The following is a 22,354-nucleotide window of genomic DNA, read 5'->3' on the forward strand; positions in this document are numbered from 1 at the left end:
TGCATCCTTTAAAAAACACACATAATAACAATAGACTGTAAATCTGCAAAGTTGTTTTTAAGTTTTAAATTGAAGCAATTAAGTTAATTGATCAATTTTGGCCATTGTGCCTAAACAAAGATATGCCGCAACTTGTCTTGTGTCCAGAGTAATGTGACTCTCCATTAACTGGCATTTTGATTAACCAGCACCACCCATTCCCTGAGCATGCCGGATAACAAAGCTTGTACTGTACTTGACATACTGTTAGGATCATTTTTGATAATTGCAAACACTGTAGGTAGCACCTTTTTCTTTGCAGAAAGTGGATTTTGTGAAAAATGGGGGTTATTTTTGAATATTTTTGGAGAACATTGTTTTATTCTGTAAAGAAGGCTGTGTGTGTGTGTGTGTGTGCGTGTGTGTAGGAGACAGGTTGTCTGGGAGGTTTAAAACATGAATAGGATAGAGGTGTTAGGTTTGAGGCACAAGTGAATAAGTTGGATTTAACATTTGCTTTTTTATATAAGTTGACTTTTTTAAACCTTTTTAAACTTTTTTTTAATTCATTCATGGGATGCGGGCTTTTCTGGCTGGGCCAACATTTATTACCCATCCCTAGTTGCCCTTGAGAAGGTGGCGGTGAGCTGCCTTCTTGAACCACTGGAGTTCAGTTCAAATTCTGTTCAATGGTAATCCCCAGGATGTTGAAAGTGGGGGATTCAGTGATGGTAATGCCATTGAACATCAAAGGGTGATGGTTAGATTCTCTCTTGTTGGAGATGGTCATTGCCTGGCGCTTGTGTGGCACGAATATTGCTTGCCACTTGTCAGCCTACGCCTGGATATTGTCCGTGTATTGCTGCATTTGGACATGGACTGCTTTAGCATCTGAGTCGTGGTGAATGGTGCTGAACATTGCGCAATCATCAGCAAACATCCCCACTTCTGACCGTGTGATGGAAGGAAGGTCATTGATGAAGTAGCTGAAGATGAATATCAAAGGGAATTTGAAGATCAAAGGGAAGTGAGTGGTGACAAGAAACATCTTTGTATCTTGCAGATGTTCCATAGGTAAACAGATTGGACATATTATATTTTATTGACCTGAAAGCAAAGACAAAATATATTTGGAAGGAGTTTCAAAGAGTTGTGAGAACAATGGAACTTGAGATGAAAGGGGTAAAAAGGTATTATAGAATTACTATGGAGAGCATAGGGTAGTTATAGCTGTGAGCTGGAGTTGAGGTGGGAGCTGCTGGAGCTGTAGCTCTGGACTGAGAGAAGATGCAATTTGAATCAGCTAAAAAATCAAGCCAGAAAATTCTTGGGCTGCAACAAGCAGTCTGTTCTAAAGTCTTGGATTTCCATGGTAGAGTGGAAGAGACTTAAAGGGGTCATGTGATATGGCTTCATTAAAGCTACAGCAGTTTGCCTTGGGTAATATTACTGGATTTTTATAGTTAATTCTATGTAAGGGAGTGTTGCCTAGAAAGTGTTTACTTGTGAGTCTGACCAAGTAGTGTCTTTTTAGGGGAATGTTTTGTAAGATTAACCTTAATTGTGCAACTGTAATCTTGTGTACTTAAGTTTTCTTTTATTCTTAATCTTTTAATTTTTAAAATTCCATAAGTGTTACTGGACTACTTACTACTGAGATTAGTACACCTTCTTCTCATTTTCAGAAAAAAAAGTATATGGCCTGTAAGCCAAGTTTCCTTCTGGAATTTGGTTTGTGCAGCAATTAACATTGACTGTGGTCATAACAATATTAACTAGTCTAGCTAGGTTCAGCTCTGTTGTGTTCGGAAAATTATTTTGTATTATTTGTGATGCTTGTGGGAATCAGCTTTTGTTTCCCCATTTTCTATTAAACCTTAATGGAAAATGATTCTATCTTTCAGGTTCGGTTTATTACAAAAATCTGGCATCCAAATATTAGTTCAGTAACAGGAGCCATTTGTTTGGATATCCTGAAAGATCAATGGTAAGTTCCTCTGCCTTTGTTCTTGTATTGCATGCAATCTTATCATTTTTTTGATTATTAGTTAGTAGCCTGTATAGAGTGAGATTTTTTTTATCCCCATTTTATGGAACTGTACAGTTAGTCCCCATTGTGAGTTGCTCTGTTTTAAGTCAACCCACTTCAATGTTGTGTAATTAATGGCACCAGTATTTGTGTTTAGCATCAGGAATTTTGTTGTTTCGCCCTGGGTCTGATGTGGGGTTACATGACCCATTTGGTGCAATTTTGGAGCAGCCATTCCCACTCTTGGCCCTCCCTCTCGCCACCTCTTCAGCTTGCAGCTTACCTCTGGAACCATGCAACTCGAAGCTGCTCTTCTTGCCTTTCGCTGCTCATGTTCCAGCAAGTGGTTGGAAGAGAGAAGTGACGAGTGGGTGAGGTGGGGTAGCAGGAGGTTTGGCAAGAGGGAGGGTTGGAGTGAGAGAGGGTTCAGCAGTGACCAGGATGAGGGGGGAGGGTCAGTGAGAGAGAGGGTCAGGGAGCAGAATGTGGCAAGGGGGAGCTGCGGTGGCCAGGAGGATCGGAGTGGGAGAGGCAGTGAGCCAGGAGTAAGTAGAAAAAGTTAGCATTTTTTCTTTTATATTTTCATCTTATTTCATTTACAAATGTAGGAATTTAGGAATAAAAGTATTTTCATTTACAGGGTATAATGTTTTAATGAATTTTTTTCTGATGAGAGGCCCTTCAGCTTTTATATTGGTTGTAAGAGGAAAATCAGATTTGTTTAGCGTTATTTCATTTAAAGTTGCTCTTTTCAGCAACACAACTACAAAATTAAACAAGGGCTTGTGGTATTTTAGTTTTTAAGTCTTTAATGAGTTACATTATTTTTCTATGTTGAATCTTTGTATTATTGACTACAGATGAACAGTATGCAATTAAATCACTAAAAAAATTCTGCTGCACATTTAAGGCATTCATATATATAAAAAAAAAGTGCTCTGACGTTCATTGTAGTCTTTGAGGATTTCCCTTCATAGAATTATACAACGACAGAAAAGCTAATTATTCAACAACGTGGAGGCTATCGGGTTCATCTTGTCTGTGTCAACTCTTTGACAAAGCTTATTTAACTAGTCCCACCCCCCTGCTTTTTCCTCTACAACCTTTTAAAGTTACTATTGAATCTTTGTTCATAATCTTTTCATGTAGCACATTCCAGATCATAATAACTGGCTGCATTTATTAAGATAAAATTCTGCTTATTTGCCCCCCTGGATTTTTTTTTTTTGCTATTTATGTTATATCTGTTTTCTGGTTCCCAACCCTTCTACCAGTGGAAACATTTTCTCCCTACCTACTTCAGCACAACCTTCCATAATTTTGAACAATTCTGTTAAGTCTCTCTTTAACCTTCTCTGCTCTAAGGAGAACAATGCCAGATTCTCTAATCTATCATCCTTTATTCCTGATATTATTCTAGTGTAACTCCTCTGCATCTTTTTCAGGCCTTGACAACCAAATGGTTTTTCATTGCTATTTTTGTCCCTTTCTCTTCTGGCATTAAAAATGTCTCTGAATCAACTACAGTCCTTTATGTAATGTTGCTGCAATAACTTTCTATTGTGCTTGTTGTACTGAACTTCCATAGAACAAAATGCACGATATTTGTGTAGAATATTCTGCAGATCAATTATGCTGTCCCTGGATTTTCTGTTCTATTGTGATGTTTGTGCTGATGCATAACCTGCTAGAAGTGGACGGATTAGCTATTCTGACTGGTTAGAATTTGTTCCAGCTGCCAATCTGAAACCAGTAGGTGCAGTATGTAGTAGTTCTCATAGCTTGGGCGGAACTCTGATGCTCAGCAGAGAGCTCTGCTCCTATACCATTGCATGTATGCATGGAATACCCTTCCCTGGTAATCACAAATTTTAAGTGTTTCCAGAAACACTTGCATTGTTTAAACTTTTAAATTGTCCAAGAGGTTTGTAAAGCATGAGTACTTTTTTAAAAACAGCTTGTCACAACACAGAAATTGCATTCCATGCAGTATCAATTTGAAGCAATGTGAGACTACCCTTTTGCAGCACCTCTTTCCACAGCTTAGGTTGGGCTGCATTATAGCTCGACGTTTATATTACAACTTAACGTGGGTTTGAACCATTTTGCATCGAAATGAAGCATACTTCTGTAATTGGCTGAATTCCACATTCTCTTTTATAATGCTGATCACTTTTAACGTTATAGTATAATCTGAAGTTTGAAAGCTTTTATGATTGACTAATTGTGATTTTTATATTGTACAAAAACTTTTTGAGTGTTTTAAATCTGAGAAATAATTGAAGCAATTATGAAATATACTTCACAGAAATCATGCAAGTTTAGGGCTATACAGTATATTAAGCAATAGTGTAATTTCTAATTTCTAATTTCCTAAATATTTAACCATTTTTGCATTTTTCAGCATTTAGAAGTTTAGCGTATGAAGTGCAGACCTGAATACCTCAAATGGTGAAAGTAGCAATTGTGTAGAAATCATGGCAAGGAACGCTACATGGTTCCGAAAGGAACCAGCCAGCATAAGATTTTTCTTTCTCCTGTGGTCCTTTTTAGTACAAAGTTCACTTATTTTCTTTTCCAAATGTATTTTTATCTGAATTCTTCAAGTGAGAGTCAGGCCAAATGCATTAAGTTGAAAGGAGAAATAAAGAGGAAATCAAGATGGACAAAGGAAAAAATATGATAAATGGCATTTTTTTTCTTCTTTCACAGGACTGAGTGTTGCTAGCTAGGCCAGAATTTTTGTTGCCCATTCCTAATCCTCCTTGAGAAGGAGGTGGTGAGCTGCCTTCTTGAACTTCTGCAGTCCATGTGGTGCAGGTATACCCATAGTGCTATCAGGGAGGGAGTTCCAGGCTTTTGACCCAGCAACAATGAAGGAACGGTGATATAGTTCCAAGGCAGGATAGTGTGTGGCTTGGAGGAGAACATGCAGGTTCCCTTGCATCTGCTGCCCTTGTCCTTTCACGTCATAAAGGTCACGTCATAAAGGTTTGGAAGGTGCTTTGGTGAGTTCCTGCTGTGCATTTTGTAGATGGTACACACCGCTGTCACTGTGAATGTTGAAGGGTATGGTGTGCCAGTCAAGCACATAACTTTATCCTGGATGGTGTCAAGCTTCTTGAATGTTGTGAGTGCTGCATTCATCCAGGCAAGTGGAGAATTTTGCATCACACTCCTGACTTGTGCCTTGTAGTTGATGGGTAGGCTTTGAGGAGTCAGGAGGTGAGTTACTCCCTACAGAATTCTCAGCCTCTGACCTGCTCTTGTAGTCACAGTATTTATATGGCTGGTCCAGTTCAGTTTCAGGTCAATGGTAGCCTGCATGTTTGTTAATAGTGGGGGATTCAGCAATGGTAATGCCATTGAATGTCAAGAGATGGTTGAATTCTCTATTGTTTGAGATGGTCATTGCCTGGCACTTGTGCAGTGTGAAATTTACTTGCCACTTGTCAACCCTAGCCTCAATGTTGCCCAGGTCTTGCTGCATATGGGAATGGACTCCTTCAGTCTGACTTGAAGCGAATGGTGCTGAACATTGTGCAATCAGTGAATGTTCCCGCTTCTGTCCGTATAATGGAGGAAAGGTCATTAATGAAGCAGCTGAATATGGTTGGGCTAGGACGCTGTCCTGAGGAACTCCTACAGTGATGTCCTGTGACTGAGATGATTGACCTCCAACAACCACAACCATCTTCCTTTGTGCCAGGTATGACACCAACCAGTGGAGAGTTTTGCCTCTGATTCCCATTGACTCCAGTTTTGCTAGGGCTCCTTGATGCCACACTTGGTCAAATGCTGCCTCGATGTCAAGGGCAGTTACTTGCACCTCATCTCTGGAGTTCAGCTCTTTTGTCCATGTTTGGACCAAGGCTGTAATGAGGTCAGGAGCTGAGTGGCCCTGGCAGAACACAATCTGAGCATCAGTGAGCAGGTTATCGCTAAGTGCCGCTTGATAGCACTGTTGACAATCTCCTCCCTCACTTTGCTGATGATTGAGAATAGACTGATGGGGTGGTAATTTGCCAGCTTGGATTTCTCCTGCTTGTTGTGTACAGGGTATACCTAGGCAATTTTCCACATTGCTGGATAGATGCCAGTGTTGTAGCTTTACTGGAATAGTTTGGCTAAGGGCGCAGCTAGTTCTCGAGTGCAAGCCTGGAATGTTGTTAGGGCTCATAGCCTTTGCAATATCCAGTGCCTTCAGCTGTTTCTTGATATCATGTGGAGTGAATCGAATTGGCTGAAGAATGGCATCTGTCGTGCTGGGGACCTCCGGAGGAGGCAGAGATGGATCATCCAGTCAGCATTTCTGGCTGAAGATTGTTGGAGATGTGGCAGCCTTGTCTTTTGCACTGATGTGCTGGGCTCCTCCATCATTTGAGGATGGGGATATTTGTGGAGCCTTTTCCTGTTAGTTGTTTAATTCTCCACCACCATTCACAACTGGATGCAGCAGGACTGCAGAGCTTAGATCTGATCTGTTGGTTGTGGGATTGCTTAGCTCTGTCTATCGAATATTACTTCCGTTATTTGGCTTGCAAGTAATCCTATGTTGTAGCTTCACTAGGTTTACACCTCATGTTTAGGCATGCTTGATGCCTCTCCTGCCATGTCCTCCTGCATTTGTCTTTGAACCGGGGTTGATCCCCCAGCTTGATGGTAAAGGTAGAGTGGGTGATATGCTGGGCCATGAAGTAATAGATTGTGGTTGTATACAAATCTGCTGCTGCTGATGTGCCTCATGGCTGCCCAATTTTGAGTTGCTAGATCTGTTTGAAATTTATCCCAATACGGTGGTAGTGCTACACAACATGTTGGAGGATATCCTCAATGTGAAGGTGGGACTTTGTCTTCACAAGGACTGTCATGAACAAACACATCTGTGACAAGTAGGTTGGTGAAGACGAGGTTAAGTAACTTTTTTCCTCTCGTTGGTTCCTTCACCACCTGCCACAGAACCAATCTAGCGGCTGTGTCCTTTAGGACTCTACCAGTTTAGCCACTGGTGGTGCTACTGAGCCACTCTTCATGAGTGAAGTCCAGTGAGTGAGTGGCATTGAAGTCTGTTGCCCAAAGTACATTCTGTGCCCTAGTCACCCTCAGTGCTTCCTCCAAGTGGTGTTTAACATGGAGGAGTACTGATTTATCAGCAGAGGTTGGGGGGTGACTGGGGTGTTGGTAGGTGATAATCAGCAGGAGGTTTCCTTTCCCATGTTTGACCTGATGCCATGAGATTTCATGGTTTCCAGAGTTGATGTTGAGAACTCTCAGGGCAACTCCCTCCTAACTGAATACCACTGTGATGTCATCTCTTGTGAGTCTATCCTATCTTGTGGAGACAGGACATACTGAGTGATGGTGGGTGTTTGGGACATTTTTTTATTCATTCATGGGATGTTGGCGTTGTTGGCTAGGCCAGCATTTATTGCCCATCCCTAGGTGCCCTCGTTCAGAGTGCATTTAAGAGCCAACCACATTGCTGTGGGTCTGGAGTCACATGTAGGCCAGACCAGGTAAGGACAGTGGATTTCCTTCCCTAAAGGACATTAGTGATGGATTTTTATGGCAATCGGCAATGGTTTCATGGTCATCATTGGACTTTTGATTTCAGTTTTTTTTATTGAATTCAAATTCCACCATTTGCTGAACTCAGGTCCTCAAAGCATTACCCTGGGTCTGTGGATCACCAGTCCAGTGACAATACCATTTTGCCACCGCCTCCCCTGAATTTTCTGTAAGGTATGATTCCATGAGGATGACTGTCACGCTGCCGCTTCACTAGTCTGTGGGATAGCTGTCCTAATTTTGGCACAAGACCCCAGACGTTCTTAAGGAGGACTTAGCAGGGTCAACAGGGCTGGGTTTGCTGTTATTGTTTTCGGTGCCTAGGTCATGCTGGGTGATCTGTTGAGTTCTGTTTTTTTTTTTGTAGACTTTGTATTGGTTTGATACAATTGAGTGGCTTGCTAGGCCATTTCAGAGGGTATTTAAGAATCAACCACATTGCTGTGGGTCTGGAGCCGCATATAGGCCAGATAAGACCATAAGACGTAGGAGCAGAAGTAAGTCATCCGGCCCATCGAGTCTGTTCTGTCATTCAGTGAGATCATGGCTGATCTGATAATCCTCAGCTCCAATTTCCTGCCTTTTCCACATAACCCTTGATTCCCTTACTGATTATAAATCTGTCTACACAGCCTTGAATGTACTTAATGACCCAGCCTCTACAGGCCTCTGCGGTAAAGAATTCCACAGATTTACTACCCTCTGAGAGAAGAAATTCCTCCTCATCTCTGTTTTAAGTGGGTCACCCCTTACTTTGAGAACATGTCCTCTGGTCCTAGACTCTCCCACAAGGAGAGACAACTTCTCAGCATCTACCCTGTCCAGCCCCCTAAGAATCTTATATGTTTTAATAAGGCCACCTCTCATTCTTCTAAACTCCAATGAGTACAGGCCCAACCGACTTAACCTTTCCTCATAAGAAAATCCCTCCATCCCTGGGATCAATCTAGTGAACCTTCTCAGGACAGCCAGACAGCAGATTTCCTTCCCTAAAGTACGTTAGTGAGCCAGATGGGGCTTTACGACAACGGCCAATGATTTTATAGGCACTGTTACCGAGACTAGCTTTTTAATTCTGGATTTATTAACTGATTATAAATTCCATCAGCTGCTCTAGTTGGATTCGAATCTGTGTCCCCAGACTATTAGCCTGGACCTCTGGATTACTAGTCTGGTGACGTTACCACAATGTCACCGCCTTGCCCTATAATTAAGATAAGAAGGACCCAAAATATCATCACCTGAATCTTTTCAAGAAATGAGGCAGAGGATTGGAGAGAGGCAAATGTGATGCCCTTATTCAAGATAGGGTGTAAGGACATTCCTAGTAACAACAGGCTGGTCAGTTAGACACAAGAAATGGAGCTGGAGTAGGCCATATGGCTCGTTGAGCATGCTTCACCATTCAGTACGATTTCAGGCTTCAACTCCACTTTCCTGCCAGCTCCCCATATCCCTTGATTTCCTGAGACACCAAAAAGCTGCCTGTCTCAGCCTTGAACGTATTTAACCTTACAATCCTTTGGATGAAATAATTTCTCCTCATCTTAGTCCTAAATGATCCACCCGTTATCCTGAGACTGTGCCCGTGTTTTAGATTTCCAAGAGAGTGGACACAATCTTTGTGTTTAGCCTCTGAAGTCCCTTCAGAATCTTGTATGTTTCAAATGAAATTACCCCTCATTTTTCTACACTCCAGAGAACATAGGCCCAATTTACTTAGCAATGGTGGGTAAGGCTTTAGAAATAATCATCAGGGTTTAGTGGGGGAATTATACTGGGCCCTGGCTTCCGTTTTCTGTGGGACATTCCCTGTGACGACTGGGAAGTTCTGTTGGCTGGGCCTCCGCCAACAGGTGGCAATGGTAGGGGACAGTGCTGGGCAGGGGAATTGTTTGGCCCCTGTGGGCCCCCTCTGATACAAGGAACAGTGCCTTTGGCAGGCTGGATGGCACAGAACCAGAGTCCATGAGGAATGGGCTAAAGCAGGAGTTGCAGCAATCAGCCTGAGGCCTATGTCAGGGCCTCAGGTGAAGGGGAATTGGAGTGGATAACCAGTTGTAAGGGGCCCAGCAGGACAGTCTGGGTAGCACTGAATCCCCCTGCATTTGAGGAGCCCCAAGAACCTAAAGATATCATTGGTGGCCTGGATGGTAATGTAATCTAGCTGACATGGTTAAGGGGAACTAGCAAGTGGAATACTACAATGCACCAGCTCTCAACTTTGTTTTTCCATTGCACATTGAGTCCACTTCTAAGCCCAAGCCCAGTTTGTCAAGATTGGGGACAGGGATTAAAGGAAAAAGGTTTGGGATCATGATCTGGCACTCCTGCTGAACTCAAGGCATGCCAATTCCCTTTGTTTAACAAGCAAGTCCTCAACATTGCTGATTTGAGACAAGGAGTTGAGCTCTCAGTGATTTTTCTGTGTTTTATAGCCTTGAGTGGTTGTTCATTGTATAAAAGTAATGTTCAGTTCTTTAAGTTAGTGCTTTTACACAAATGTATTCATAGGGTTGATGCCAGTGGAATTGTGTTGGAATTTTCATGCATTTTTTGTGCTTAAATCCTGCGTTACAAGGGGAATAAAAAGTAGGCTGTTGGAGAGGTTTGAGTTAATTAAGCTGAACCAACACAATTTTATAAAAGGCAGGCCATGCTTGACTAATTTAATTTGCAGGGCTATAGGGAAAAGTTGGAGCAAGGGGGTTTGAGTGAGTTGCTCTTGCAAAGCCCTGGTATGGACACAATCGGGTGAATGGCCTCCTGTGCTGTAACCGTGCTATGAAGTAACAGAAGGTCATTGAAGGGAATGGGATGTTGTCCATGTGGAGTTTAAGAAAGCATTTGACAGAGTAGCACATAATTTGCTCTTAGTATCAAACTTTGAGGTGTGGCAAACAGTGAGGATGATACCAATTGACGTAGGCTAGCAGAATGGGCAGACAAGTGGCAGGTGGAATTCAATAGAGAAGCATGAGGTAATGCATTTTGACAGAACAATTAAGGAGAAGCAATATAGACTAAATGGCACCATACCAAATATAAGCACAGTGGGTCCTTGGAGTTCATATGCATAGATCTTTGAAGGTGGCGGTATATATCGAGAGAGTGGTTAGCAAAGCATATGGTATATTGGGCTTCATAAATAGAGATATTGAGTACAAAAGCAGGGAAGTTATGTTGAACGATTATACAGCTCGCTCTTGTTAGGCCGCATCTAGGGTATTGTGTCTGGTTCTGGTCACCACACTTGAGAAAGGATGTCGAGGATGCAGAAGTGATTTAACCAGAATGGTTCCAGGGATGAGCAATTTTGGCTACAAGGTTAAGTTAGAGGAGCTGGAGTTGCTCCCCTTGGAACAAAGGAGATTAAGGGTAGATTTGATAGAGGTGTACTAGATTATGACAGGTTTAGATAGGTAGACAAAGAAAAGCTGTCCCATTAGCTGATGGTTCAAGGATTAGGGGACACAAATTTAAGATTTTGGGCAAGAGATGCAGAGGGGCGAGAGGAATTTTTTTATGTGGTGAGTGGTAATGACTTGAAAGTTGACACTATGAGGGTGGTAGAGGGAAGATGAGTAATGGAAATTATAAGGGCACTTGAGGGAAATAAACTTGTAGGGCTACAGGGATAGAGCAGAGAGATGGCACTGGCTGGATGGCTTTTCAGAGAACCAATGTGGACATGATGGACCAAATGGCCTCCTCTACCATTATGATTCTTTGACTATCTTCAATTTTTTGTTGCCTTCTGCCATCACTGAGGAAGGACAATGAAGAGCGGGGGGAAAAAAAATTCATATTTTGTAAAATCTGCCCCTTTAGATGTTTTCTTGTTGACAGCCAGCTGGTGAACTATAGCCTATAGTACTGTAATCTCCAGCCAAATACAGGTGCCCTGAGTTCAGTGGGTCTGGTTGATTAGATTTCAATTCAGTCTGCAATCCCTGTACCTGATGTATTCCCTACAGGTACTGATCTCTTTTTGTTCATCAGCTCATCTTCTTAACTGAAATGTTTTCTGCCCATCGGTCCTTTTCCCTGTAGTCAGATTTTTCTCTGCCACCACTATTATTTTTCCATATGCAATCCTGCCCAAACTTCATGCCCACCCACCCCCCACCAACTCCTCCTCATCGCAATTTGATATCATTGGTTTGCTGCATCTTGCTGCCTTGTTCAGATGTGGGTAGTCCTCCTCACTGTCCATTCTGTAGCTTGCTTGTTGGGCACAGTTGGACACAGTTGTACCCCTCAATTGCATGTTGCTGCTTTTTTAAAAATCCAAAATAAGTTTACACATCAAAATGTAAGTACCTATTCCTTCTGATTATGTTTTGAAATTAAAGCTGTATTATACATTCTATTCACTATATTCTATCTTCTATTAGCATGTTATTAAACTGATGGGATAAGTTTCTCTCAACCAGTTGTACGGATATATGAAATCAATATGGGCTCTCACATCTGTTCCTTGTAGTAGGCCTGGGCCCATGGCATATAACTGCCCACAGTTTGGTAAATATCAACTCGAGATTGTAACCATAATCCAGGCACAACATCAGGTAATGTAGGAAATGAGCATAATGTGCTGGTACAACATGGTGCCAGTTTTGGTTCACAGATGTGATTGAATGCTTTAAAGCCTTCATATTATCATGCACTTTTTGATCTGGGTGTCCTAATTTGTGAAGTTAATATGAATTCTTCCCTTTTAGACTTTTAGGACAACTTTTTTCATTCATTTATGAAATGTGGGAACTGCTGGCAAGACTAGCATTTATTATCCATCCCTAATTGCACTTGAGAAGGTGATAATGAGCTACCTTCCTGAATTGTTGCAGTCTTTGTGGTGAAGGTAATCTCACAGTGCTATTGGAGAGGGATTTCCAGGATTTTGACCCAACAGTGAAGAAGTGGTGATTGCATTTCCAAGTCTGTGTGTGGCTTCGAGGGGAGCTTGCAAGTAGTGGTGTTCCCATGCTCTTGACCTTCAAGGTCGTGGGGTTGGAAGATGCTATCAAAGGAACCTTGGCAAATTGTTGCAGTGCATCTTGTAGATGGTACATGCTGCTGCATGAAGTGAAGTGAATGTGACTGCCCTTGACATCAAGGCAGCATTTGACCCAGTGTGGCAAGTAAAATTGAAGTAAATGAGAGTCAACAGGGAACAACTCTTCACTGGCTGGAGTCACACCTAGCCCACAGGAAGATGGTTGTTATTTTTGGAGGCCAATCATCTCAGCCATAGGTCACTGCTGCAGGAGTTCCTCGGACCTGTGTCCTTGACCCAACCATTTCCAGATTGTGGTGGAATACAGTTGTGCTGCTGCTGATGGTCTGTAATGCCTCCCTCATGGATGCCCAGCTTTGAGTTGCTAGATCTGTTCCATTTAGCAATGTGGTAATAACACACTAAACGATGAAGGATGTGAAGAAGGGACTTGTCATCATGGACTGTGTGGTGGTCACTTCTAACAAAACTGTCATGGATAATTGTATTTGCACCACGTAGATTGAAGATGTGGTCAACTAAGTTCCTTCACTTGTGCTGTTTCTCTCACCATTTGTCACAGGCTTAGTTGGCAACCGTGTCTTTTGGGCCTCAGCCAGCTCAGTTAGTACTTGTGCTACTAAGCCACTCTTGGTGGTGGACTTTGAAGTCCCCATCCAGAGTACATTGTGTGCCCATGCTACAATCAGTGCTTCTTCCAAGAGATGTTTGACATGGGAGGGTTGTAGGTGCAATCAGAAGGAAATCTCCATGGCCATGCTTGATGTAATGCCATGAGACTTCATGGGCTTTGGAATAATTGCTGAGGACTCCCAGGGTCACTCTGTCCCAATTGTATACCACTGTGCTGCCACCTCTGGTCAGTCTGTGCTGATGGTGGAACAGGACATAACTAGGGATGGTGATGGCAGAGTCTAGGATGTTGGCTGTGACTTAGAGTTCCAGACAGTTTGTTGATGAGGCTGGGTTAGCTCTCCCAAATTTTGGCACAAGTTCCAAGGTGTTAGTGAGGGGGCCCTTGCAGGGTCGACTACTGGATGTGCCTTTGATGTGTCGGAATCCGGTCCGCAGGTGGTTGATGTTTGGTTCCTCCGGTTTTATTTCTGTTGTAATTTTCATAGCGGTTTTGATACAATTGAGTGGTTTGTTAGGCCACTTCAGAGGGCAGTTAAGTGTAAGCCTTGTTGCGGATTTGTAGTCACATATATTGTGTAGATTACTAATTAATTAATAAATTCATTGTCCAAAATCCAAAGAAAGGAGCTAGAATTTGAGTTCGCAGGTAGAGGAAACAGATACATGGCCCTTATGACTCAAGAAAATCTTTGCCTGTATATCTGCCCATGGTTGTCGACATTTCCTTTTCAATTGCTATGTTTTGTTTTCTCTCCTTGGCAAGCTTCACCCATTACCATTACTCTTGCATCTGCTAGCCCCCTTTTCTTCTCCCGCCTCAGAATGGAATGGACCCCTGGATAATTTTCCCTTTTCTCAATTTGTGAAATGTGCCTTCTGCAGTAAACTAGCGGATACAGGATTGAACTTGGGAAGGTCATAACAACTGCATTGATACATAACTGCATTGCTCAGAAATTCGTTGGAAAAATCTGCAGCCACTGGAGAGGCCATTTTTTTTATCTTAAACAAGTGAAGCACAGAAGTTTTTTTAATCAGATATTTTCAGGCCTGTTGCTATTCAGAATTTGGACAATTTTTAAGGGCTACGCTTGTTTGCCACCTGTTAATGCCTATCTTCAGTTTTCTTTTTGAATAGAATTGGCGCAAGTGCTGAATATATATACAATGGGCTGACTACACATTTCTGTAGGTGCTGTGAATCGCTCAGTTGTACTTCGATAGTGATGATGGGGAGAGGGGTGGGGGCGAATGGAGTGGAGAAGGAACAGAAAAGAATGTTGTGGAACACTTGATGTATGGGATTGGAGCTAGGATATTGGGGCTGTGTGGAGTAAATTTCGCTCTATTTGGCTATGCTGCAACAGACAACAGCAGTGTTGAAACTTGACCTGTGAAATATTTTGGAGATGGTTTGAATTGGCATTTAATTATAGGGGATTCCATTCCTTTCCTTCCATTTCCTTTAGTTGTTGTGCGACCTAAAGTTTAGCACACTTTTTAAAATTTTTCTGCCAAATTTTTTCTTATAAGTGCTGATCAAAACTAAAATTGTCCTATTGTTCTGTTTTCATTATCTTCTGACCAGCACTCTGTGCACAAGTGAAAAATTTTAAGAATATGCTAAAGGGAATATGATCTTTCACGTTTTCATCAGGCCCTTTTTGGATTTTGCTTTGGACTAAGTGGCTATTAACTAAATGTTTATTAAGTTATATTCAAAATTTGTATAAAGTTGCTAACTAATTTGTAGCTTTTATAGTAGCCATATTCATTTTAAACTCACGAGCTGAAATAATAGTTAGCTGAGAGTTGTGCACCATTAAAAATGTCAGATGTGGACAGCATTGAATATAGTGAAGTTACCATAGTTTAGCCGCACTAGAATTTCCTATTTTTTTTAAAAATGTGGTTTTACAAAATTCTGACCTGAATATCCCCGTTTAATGTGAAGTTACTATTGTTTCCCATTCCTCGTGCAGAAACCAATGTTCAAAGGAAACCGGGAGTTCAGATGTCTGAAAGATGAATGATACCTAGTATGAGATTTTATAACCCGTTGTGCAAACAAAATATGTTTTCAACAATTTACATTTTTGTGTTTAACCACCAGTGTCTCAGCAACAGCATTAAGTTATTGTCTGAATAACACTGTTCATTCTCCCTCATTCTAGGTCACATTAGAGTACTATATCCTGAACACAGTTGATAAAGGATCTCTTCCCAGGCCTCTGCCTTTGGTACTCTGTAATCCTCCACTAGGAGGGAGCCTGACAACACTTTTATTTGATGCTTTCTTGCTTCTCACAATTAAAAAAAATTGAATTGTTCAGGAGTTGTCAGGGGTGAGTTGTACAAGAATGGGGATTTGTTGAACATGAACTATCTGGAATTTTGTACTCTGTTCAGTGACTGACTTTGCTCAATTCTATTTTTAGGGCAGCTGCTATGACTTTAAGAACAGTTTTATTATCATTACAAGCCTTACTGGCAGCAGCTGAACCAGATGACCCACAAGATGCAGTCGTGGCACAACAGGTTAGCAAAGGCTTGGCAGCAGCCAGAACAATGCAGAAAGACTACATTCTTGGATCTTTTTAAATTGAACATAAACCCAAATAATGGGAGGGATCAGTTACCAGAGCAACTGAGAATCTTCCTGACCTGTACCATTCAGTGCCACATCACAGGGTGTCCTTTCCCAGGAATTATCCAAGAAGTGACAAGTTTTATTTAAAAAAAAAATTAAGAGACTGCTGTTAAACATTGAATTGTAGTTCAGCATTACTTTTGTAAGCAATCGCTGCAGGACAAATCCTGCAATTGTTCAAACTGACATTGAGCTCTACTAATACACAATTATTAACTTAATGTGAGATACTTGCTTATACTTAATTTCAATAGTTGATGTTTTAATGGACTCTAGTGTTCGAATGAAAAAAAGTTTAATTTACCTCACCAAAGTGGCCATATTTACATGTCTTGAATGAAGTTTAATTTTTAAAAAAACTAGGCCTTGTCTGGATGCAGAGGAGAAATTATTGTACCAATAATTTATTGGTCTAAATTTTACTTAAATTCTGAAAAAAATTATGATCAAAATTAAATTTCTATGCTGATTCTTGAAGTTGTCATGAATTTGTTTGTTTGCCAATGTAAACTCTAACTGATCTTTTTGTAATAAAATGGGCGATTGGTGATTCTTTATAAGAAGAAAATGGAAATAAAATGTAGCATGCAGAAATTATTTTCGTTGTCTTAAATAATTGTAACATTTATTTATGGTAGTTTCTCTGATTCCTGGATAAATGTGCCCTATGAAGTGACACTGAGCTGTACAGAACAAGAAAATCCCTGACTTGATTAAGATGAGCTAAAAGCATAGGGAAGCAGGGGTGCTGTTGCAGTTGACTTTATTGTTAAGGAGGGGTGGGGATTGAAATTGACCAATATTTCTTCCTGATCAGAATCCAAGAGCTCTCATTCAGTAAATTGTGGATGTGAGGACATAATTGAGCATAATTCTTGTTTATTTTTTTACCCCTCCTTCCTGCCACCTCTTCCCCAACCACACTCTGATATGGAGAATCGCCAAATCAGATTGCCAAAGGGCCATTTCCGCTTGTGAATACTGAACATGGCTTGTCTTTAATAGAAGAAAATAATAAAAAAATGATGGCATGAAATTTCTTATAGGCCAGTGTAACAACATGACGTGAAAAGTAAGCAAATTGATTTCATAAACAGGAGACTATGATAGTGGATCTGGCAGATTCCCGATATAACAACATTGTAAATGCATTTCTTTATAGATGTGAATACCTGATGGCAAATAAGAAAGAAATTCCACTTATATAGCACTTCTCATGATCTTCAGGCATCCCAAAGCACTTTACACTTCACTGGTTTTAGTCCCTGTTTTGCAGGAAAGGTGACAGCCAATTAAAGCACAGCAAAGTCCCACAAATGTCAATGGAATAAATGACCAGACCATCTGTTTCATTGCTGTTGGTTGAGGGGTAAATATCAGGCAGGACACCAGGGAGAGCTCCTGCTTTTCTTTGTAATGGTGCCATTGGATCTTATACACCAACCTGAGAGGGCAAATGCTGTTCCAGTTTAATGTCTCATCCAAAAGATGGCTATCAATCTGTCACTAAGTTTGGAAGCTGTGTGAAGTCATCTCCAGTCTTCAGTTCTCAAAAAATGTTACATTTTTGCCATGTTTCTTTTTTTTTTTAAAGACTATTTGATAGGGGGGGATTTTCATTAATTTAGATTACAGAGATGGAGGAGAGCTCCAGCCTGCCAGGAATTTTAATTAATGATCAGAATGAATGTTAGGATTGTCAGGTAATGAGTCTGCAATGACTTGAATGTTAATTTGTAGTTTACAGAAATTGTGTAATTGTTTCTTTGGTAACTGTTTATCCTGGTCTGATTCCTTTTGTTTTCTCCCCTTGCCCTTATTGTCTCAAAAACTGAGCCGTGTTTTCAGAGGCTGAGGAGATGCATGCCTGGCCCCAGATCTCTGCCACACTCTAGACCCTCAATTTTACTAATCGCCTTTATATATGTCAAAGCATTTTTACAACATTTAATTCATCATATTCAGATTCTAAAATTGTCTTTTTTAAAGTATTAATTCATCACAAAAAGTTAATGTAATTTCTTATAGCCTCTATTTGAGCAGTGTACTTATGGAGTCTGTTCTTTCTGCAGTACAAGCAAAATCCAGAGATGTTTAAACAGACGGCTCGACTCTGGGCGCACGTGTATGCTGGAGCACCGGTTCCTAGCCCCGAGTACACTAGAAAGGTAGACAAACTGTGTGCTATGGGCTTTGATAAAGTAAGTATTGAAAGCAGTTTTATCTAGCACATGCAGTAAATGTTTGCTGATAGCCAGCTTTACACTTAAAACTTACTTTTAACACAATCTCACTCTTTGTATTTTTGTATGTTTTGCTATATATGGCTCCTCATTGTGTTGAAATGCCTCAAGTTGCTTGACAATGAATTGCATTTGAAATGCAATAACTATTATGGAAAAAATTGCAGCTATCCATATCACTGGTGTCCCGCAAACAAATGTGAAGTATAAGATCACTTAATCTGTACTTTTTGTTTTGATATCTGTTGGGAGAATAAATGTTGGTCAAGACAATAGGAGAACTCTTGTGTTCTTGGAATAGCGCCACAGGATTTCAACATCCATCTGAATAAATAAAGGAGAAGCGAGCTCAGTTTAATGTCTCATCCAAATGAAAGGGTAGGCTTAGAAAATCTAATTTTAAGTGGGCAAAGGCTGTTGAATTGCTTGGGCAAACATATGGATTATATGTTCCTTTCCTGGGAAGGGGCCAAATTGAAATCCCAATTTTTTTTAAAGCTGCAGGTACCTACTTCATTTATTAGAATACTGAGTTCTAAGAAGGCAGAGTTCAATAGGGAAAAAAGAATATGAATATTTCTTCCTTTATCTAAAATGTGATACATTTCTCTGACCAATTTCAGAAAATAAAATCTATTTAATATCTTTCTGTTGATGAGGAGAGAAATTAAAATGGTCTACCAGTGGCAATATTTAAAATTTTATATATATATATATATATATATATATATATATATACACACACACACATCCAATTAATTAAATTGTTTGCAATGCTGATAAAGTTTTGTTCACAATGACTGTGGTGCACTGTACTCTGCAGTGTACAATTCACAGAATTGTTATAGTGTAGAAAGAGGCCATTTGGCCCATCGTGTCCACACCAGCGCTCTGAGCATTTTAACTTAGTGCCAATCTCTTGCCTTTTCCACATAACCCTGCACACTGTTTCTATTTAAATGATCATCCAATGCCCTCTTCAATGCTTCAATTGAACCTGCTTCCTGCACCCTTCCAGGCGGTGCATTCCAAACCTAACTGCTCGCCGTGTGAAAAAGTTTTTTCTCACCTCACATTTGTTTCTTTTGCAAAACACTTTAAAACTGTGCCCTCTGGTTTTCGATCTGTTTACGAACGGGAACACTTTCTCCCTATCTACTCTGTCCAGACCTCTCATGTTTTTGAAAACTTGATATCAAGTCCCCTCTCAGCTTTCTCCTCTCCAAGCAAAACAGCCCCATCTTCTCCAATCTTTCTTCATAACTGAAGTGTCTCACCCCTGGAACCATGCTTGTAAACGTCTTCTGTACTCTCTCCAGTGCATTCACATTCTTCCTTTGGTGTGGTGTCCAGAACTGTACACAATACTACAGCTGAGGTCCAACCAGTGTCCCATATAAGTCCATCATAACCTCCTTGCTCTTGTATTCTATTCCCCTATTAATGAAGCCTAGAATACTATATGCTTTAGAAACAGCTCTCTCTACCTGTCCTGCCACCGTTAATGACTTGCATACACATACACCCAGGTCTGTCTGCTCCTGCAAATACCGTCTCTCCATGTTTTCATATCTAAGTGTATCACCTCACATTTCTCCACATTGAACTTCTTCAGCCACCTATCTGCCCACTCCACCAATGTGTCAATGTTCTTTTAAAGTTCTACACTGTCCTCTGCACAGTTTACAATTCTCTCAAGTGTTAGATAGATGTATATAAATATATATATATATCTATCTATCTCAGGAAAAGCAAGGGTCCCAATACTGACCCCTGGGGAACTCCACTACAAAACCACCTTCCAGCCCAAAAAATACCTATTAACTGTTACTCTCGTTTCCTATCCCTTAGCCAATTTTGTATCCATGTTGCTACTGTCCCTTTTATTCCATGACCTATAACTTTCCTGTCAAGTCTGTTGTGTGGCACTGTATCAAACGCCTTTTGGAAGTCCATATACAGCACATCAATGGCCTTGCCCTCATCAACCATTTCTGTTACCTCTTCAAAAAAACTTCGTTAGTTGGACACAATTTTTTTTTCACAAATCCATGCTTACTCTTCCGAATCAATCCACATTTTTTGATGTGATTATTAACTCTATCCTGAATAATTGTTTCTAGAAGTTTCCCCACCACCGACCTGTAATTGCAGGGCAGATCTTTGCAACCTTTTTGAACAAGAGCGTAATGTTTGCAATTCTCCAGTCCTCCGGCACCTCCCCCAAATCAGGGAACATTGAAAGATTATTGCCAGTGTACAGTTGTGGTAGATCATGCCATTCTCCTGTTATGCTTTTTCTCCATTGTTAGTTCTATGGGGCTGTGTTTACCTGATTCCATTTCTACCAATCCAAGTGTCATTATTACAGCTCCACAAATAGCTACTCTTCCTCTTTCCCTACCTGCGGTATTCCCCTCCAGGGTTCTCCAAGGATCTATCGTCAGCCCCTTTCCCCTAATCTATGTGCTACCTCTTGATGAAATTATAAGAAGTCATGAGATCAGCTTTCATTTGCATGTTGATATTTAGTGGTGCCTCTTCTCTCAACCCTTAACATCTTGTGCTGTCAGGCTGCTTATTCAGCTGAAAAATCCTGAATGAATCACAGGTTACTTTCATTCAGCATTGGGAAGCACAAAAGCTATCTTTATTGAGCTTTGCCGTTGACTCCATCTCTGCTACTCAGGTTGAACCAGGTAATTCATGATCTAGATATCTTGTTTGCACTGAACTGAACTTCAACTCCATATTGTAACCATCACTAATTCTGCTTGCTTCTACCTCTTCAGCATTTTCCACCTCCACTTGTGAAATCTTGATGTATGCCTCTTTCACTTCCAGCTGAACTATTCTAACCCTCTCCTTGTTGGCCTTATATAACTCTAGATTGTTTAAAATTCTGCCACAGGTATTCTGTTCTACACATGCATCAATCATCCTTGTCCTCGCTAATTAACACTAATTTCATGTCCTGCAACACACATCCTTGACTATGTTCCTCTTTAGACTTTCTCCACACTAACTGCAGTTTCCTCTAGCTTTTAATCTCCTCGGGAACACTATTCCTGTAACTCTAACTGTGCATCTGCCCCACTATTGGTAGCAGACCCTTTAGCTGTCTCAGTCTTATTCTTTGGAATTTCTTCCCTCCATCTGCACCCTTTCTTGTACTTCAGATCCTATTTCTTTGACCCAGGCTACCATCATCCCTTCTAATCGCTTCCTGCTTCATTATGCCTACTTAAAATAATAGAATGATAACATCACAGAGGGAGGCTACTTTGCCCATTGTGCCTCAGCCAGCTCTTTGGAATCAAATTCCGCAAATTTGGAAACTGCTAGAGCTGTTTGATTAGCCCCCTGTTCTTATAGCCCTGTAAACTTTTTCCTTTTGAGTACTTACCCATCCACTTCTCTTCTTTGAATGTTGCTATTGAATTTGCTTATACCACATTTTCACATTGTGCATTCCAGATCATCATAAATTGCTGTTTAGAAATAAATAACTTTTCCTCATGTCGCTTCTGGTTCTTTTGCCAATCTGTGTCCTCTGGTTACCAACTCTTCGGCCACTGGAAACAACTTCAGAGAAACTATCAAAACCCTTCAAGATTTTGAACGCATCCATCAAATCTCCTCTAACTTTCTCTGCTCTAAGGAAAACAACTGCAGCTTTCCTAGTCTCACGACATAATTTGCCCCCCATCCTTAGTACCATTCTAGTAAGTCTCCTCAGCACCCTCTCCAAGATCTTGAGATCCCACCTAAAGTATAAAGCCCCGAATTGACCAAATACTCCAGCTGACGCTATACCACTGATTTATAAAAGGGTAGCATAACTTCCTTGCTTTCGCACTCCTCTGTTAATAAATCCAAGGATTCCATACGCATTTTTAAAAGCCTTTATTTATCCTGCACCTTCAAAGGTTTGTGTAGATACATCCCAAGTTTCTTTGTTCCTTTACGCCCTTTAAAATTGTACCATTTAGTTTATATTGTCTTTATCCCATCCTTCCTACCAAAATGTATCACTTCGCACTCATCATGCCCTTCATCATGTGTGCTCTACCAGAAGGCAGATCCCTGGCTCATTATTAGCCTTTAAATGTCTCTCTAGCCTGTCTCATCTTTTCATTTACCAATAACTTCCTTGAATTTTCAAGTCATTCAGCATTGATATTCTCGTCCTTCCTCTTCCCAGTTTTCCTGGAAATCTTCCCTCCATA

The 22,354-nt window shown here is 40.8% G+C and overlaps 1 protein-coding gene across 3 annotated transcripts in view; it reads left to right on the forward strand.

Annotated features, from left to right (window-relative positions):
* ube2kb (ubiquitin-conjugating enzyme E2Kb (UBC1 homolog, yeast)) overlaps positions 1–22,354 on the forward strand; it is a 100,030-nt gene that overhangs the window by 66,182 nt on the left and 11,494 nt on the right. For all 3 annotated transcript variants that reach the window (XM_041192219.1, XM_041192212.1, XM_041192227.1), the window contains 3 exons: positions 1,884–1,966; positions 15,671–15,770; positions 17,955–18,083. In XM_041192219.1, coding sequence (XP_041048153.1) covers positions 1,884–1,966; positions 15,671–15,770; positions 17,955–18,083 — 312 coding nt within the window. The remainder of the gene's footprint in view (positions 1–1,883; positions 1,967–15,670; positions 15,771–17,954; positions 18,084–22,354) is intronic.

Source organism: Carcharodon carcharias, chromosome 1 (genome assembly GCF_017639515.1).
Source record: "Carcharodon carcharias isolate sCarCar2 chromosome 1, sCarCar2.pri, whole genome shotgun sequence".
In the NCBI taxonomy this organism is placed as follows: Eukaryota; Metazoa; Chordata; class Chondrichthyes; order Lamniformes; family Lamnidae; genus Carcharodon; species Carcharodon carcharias.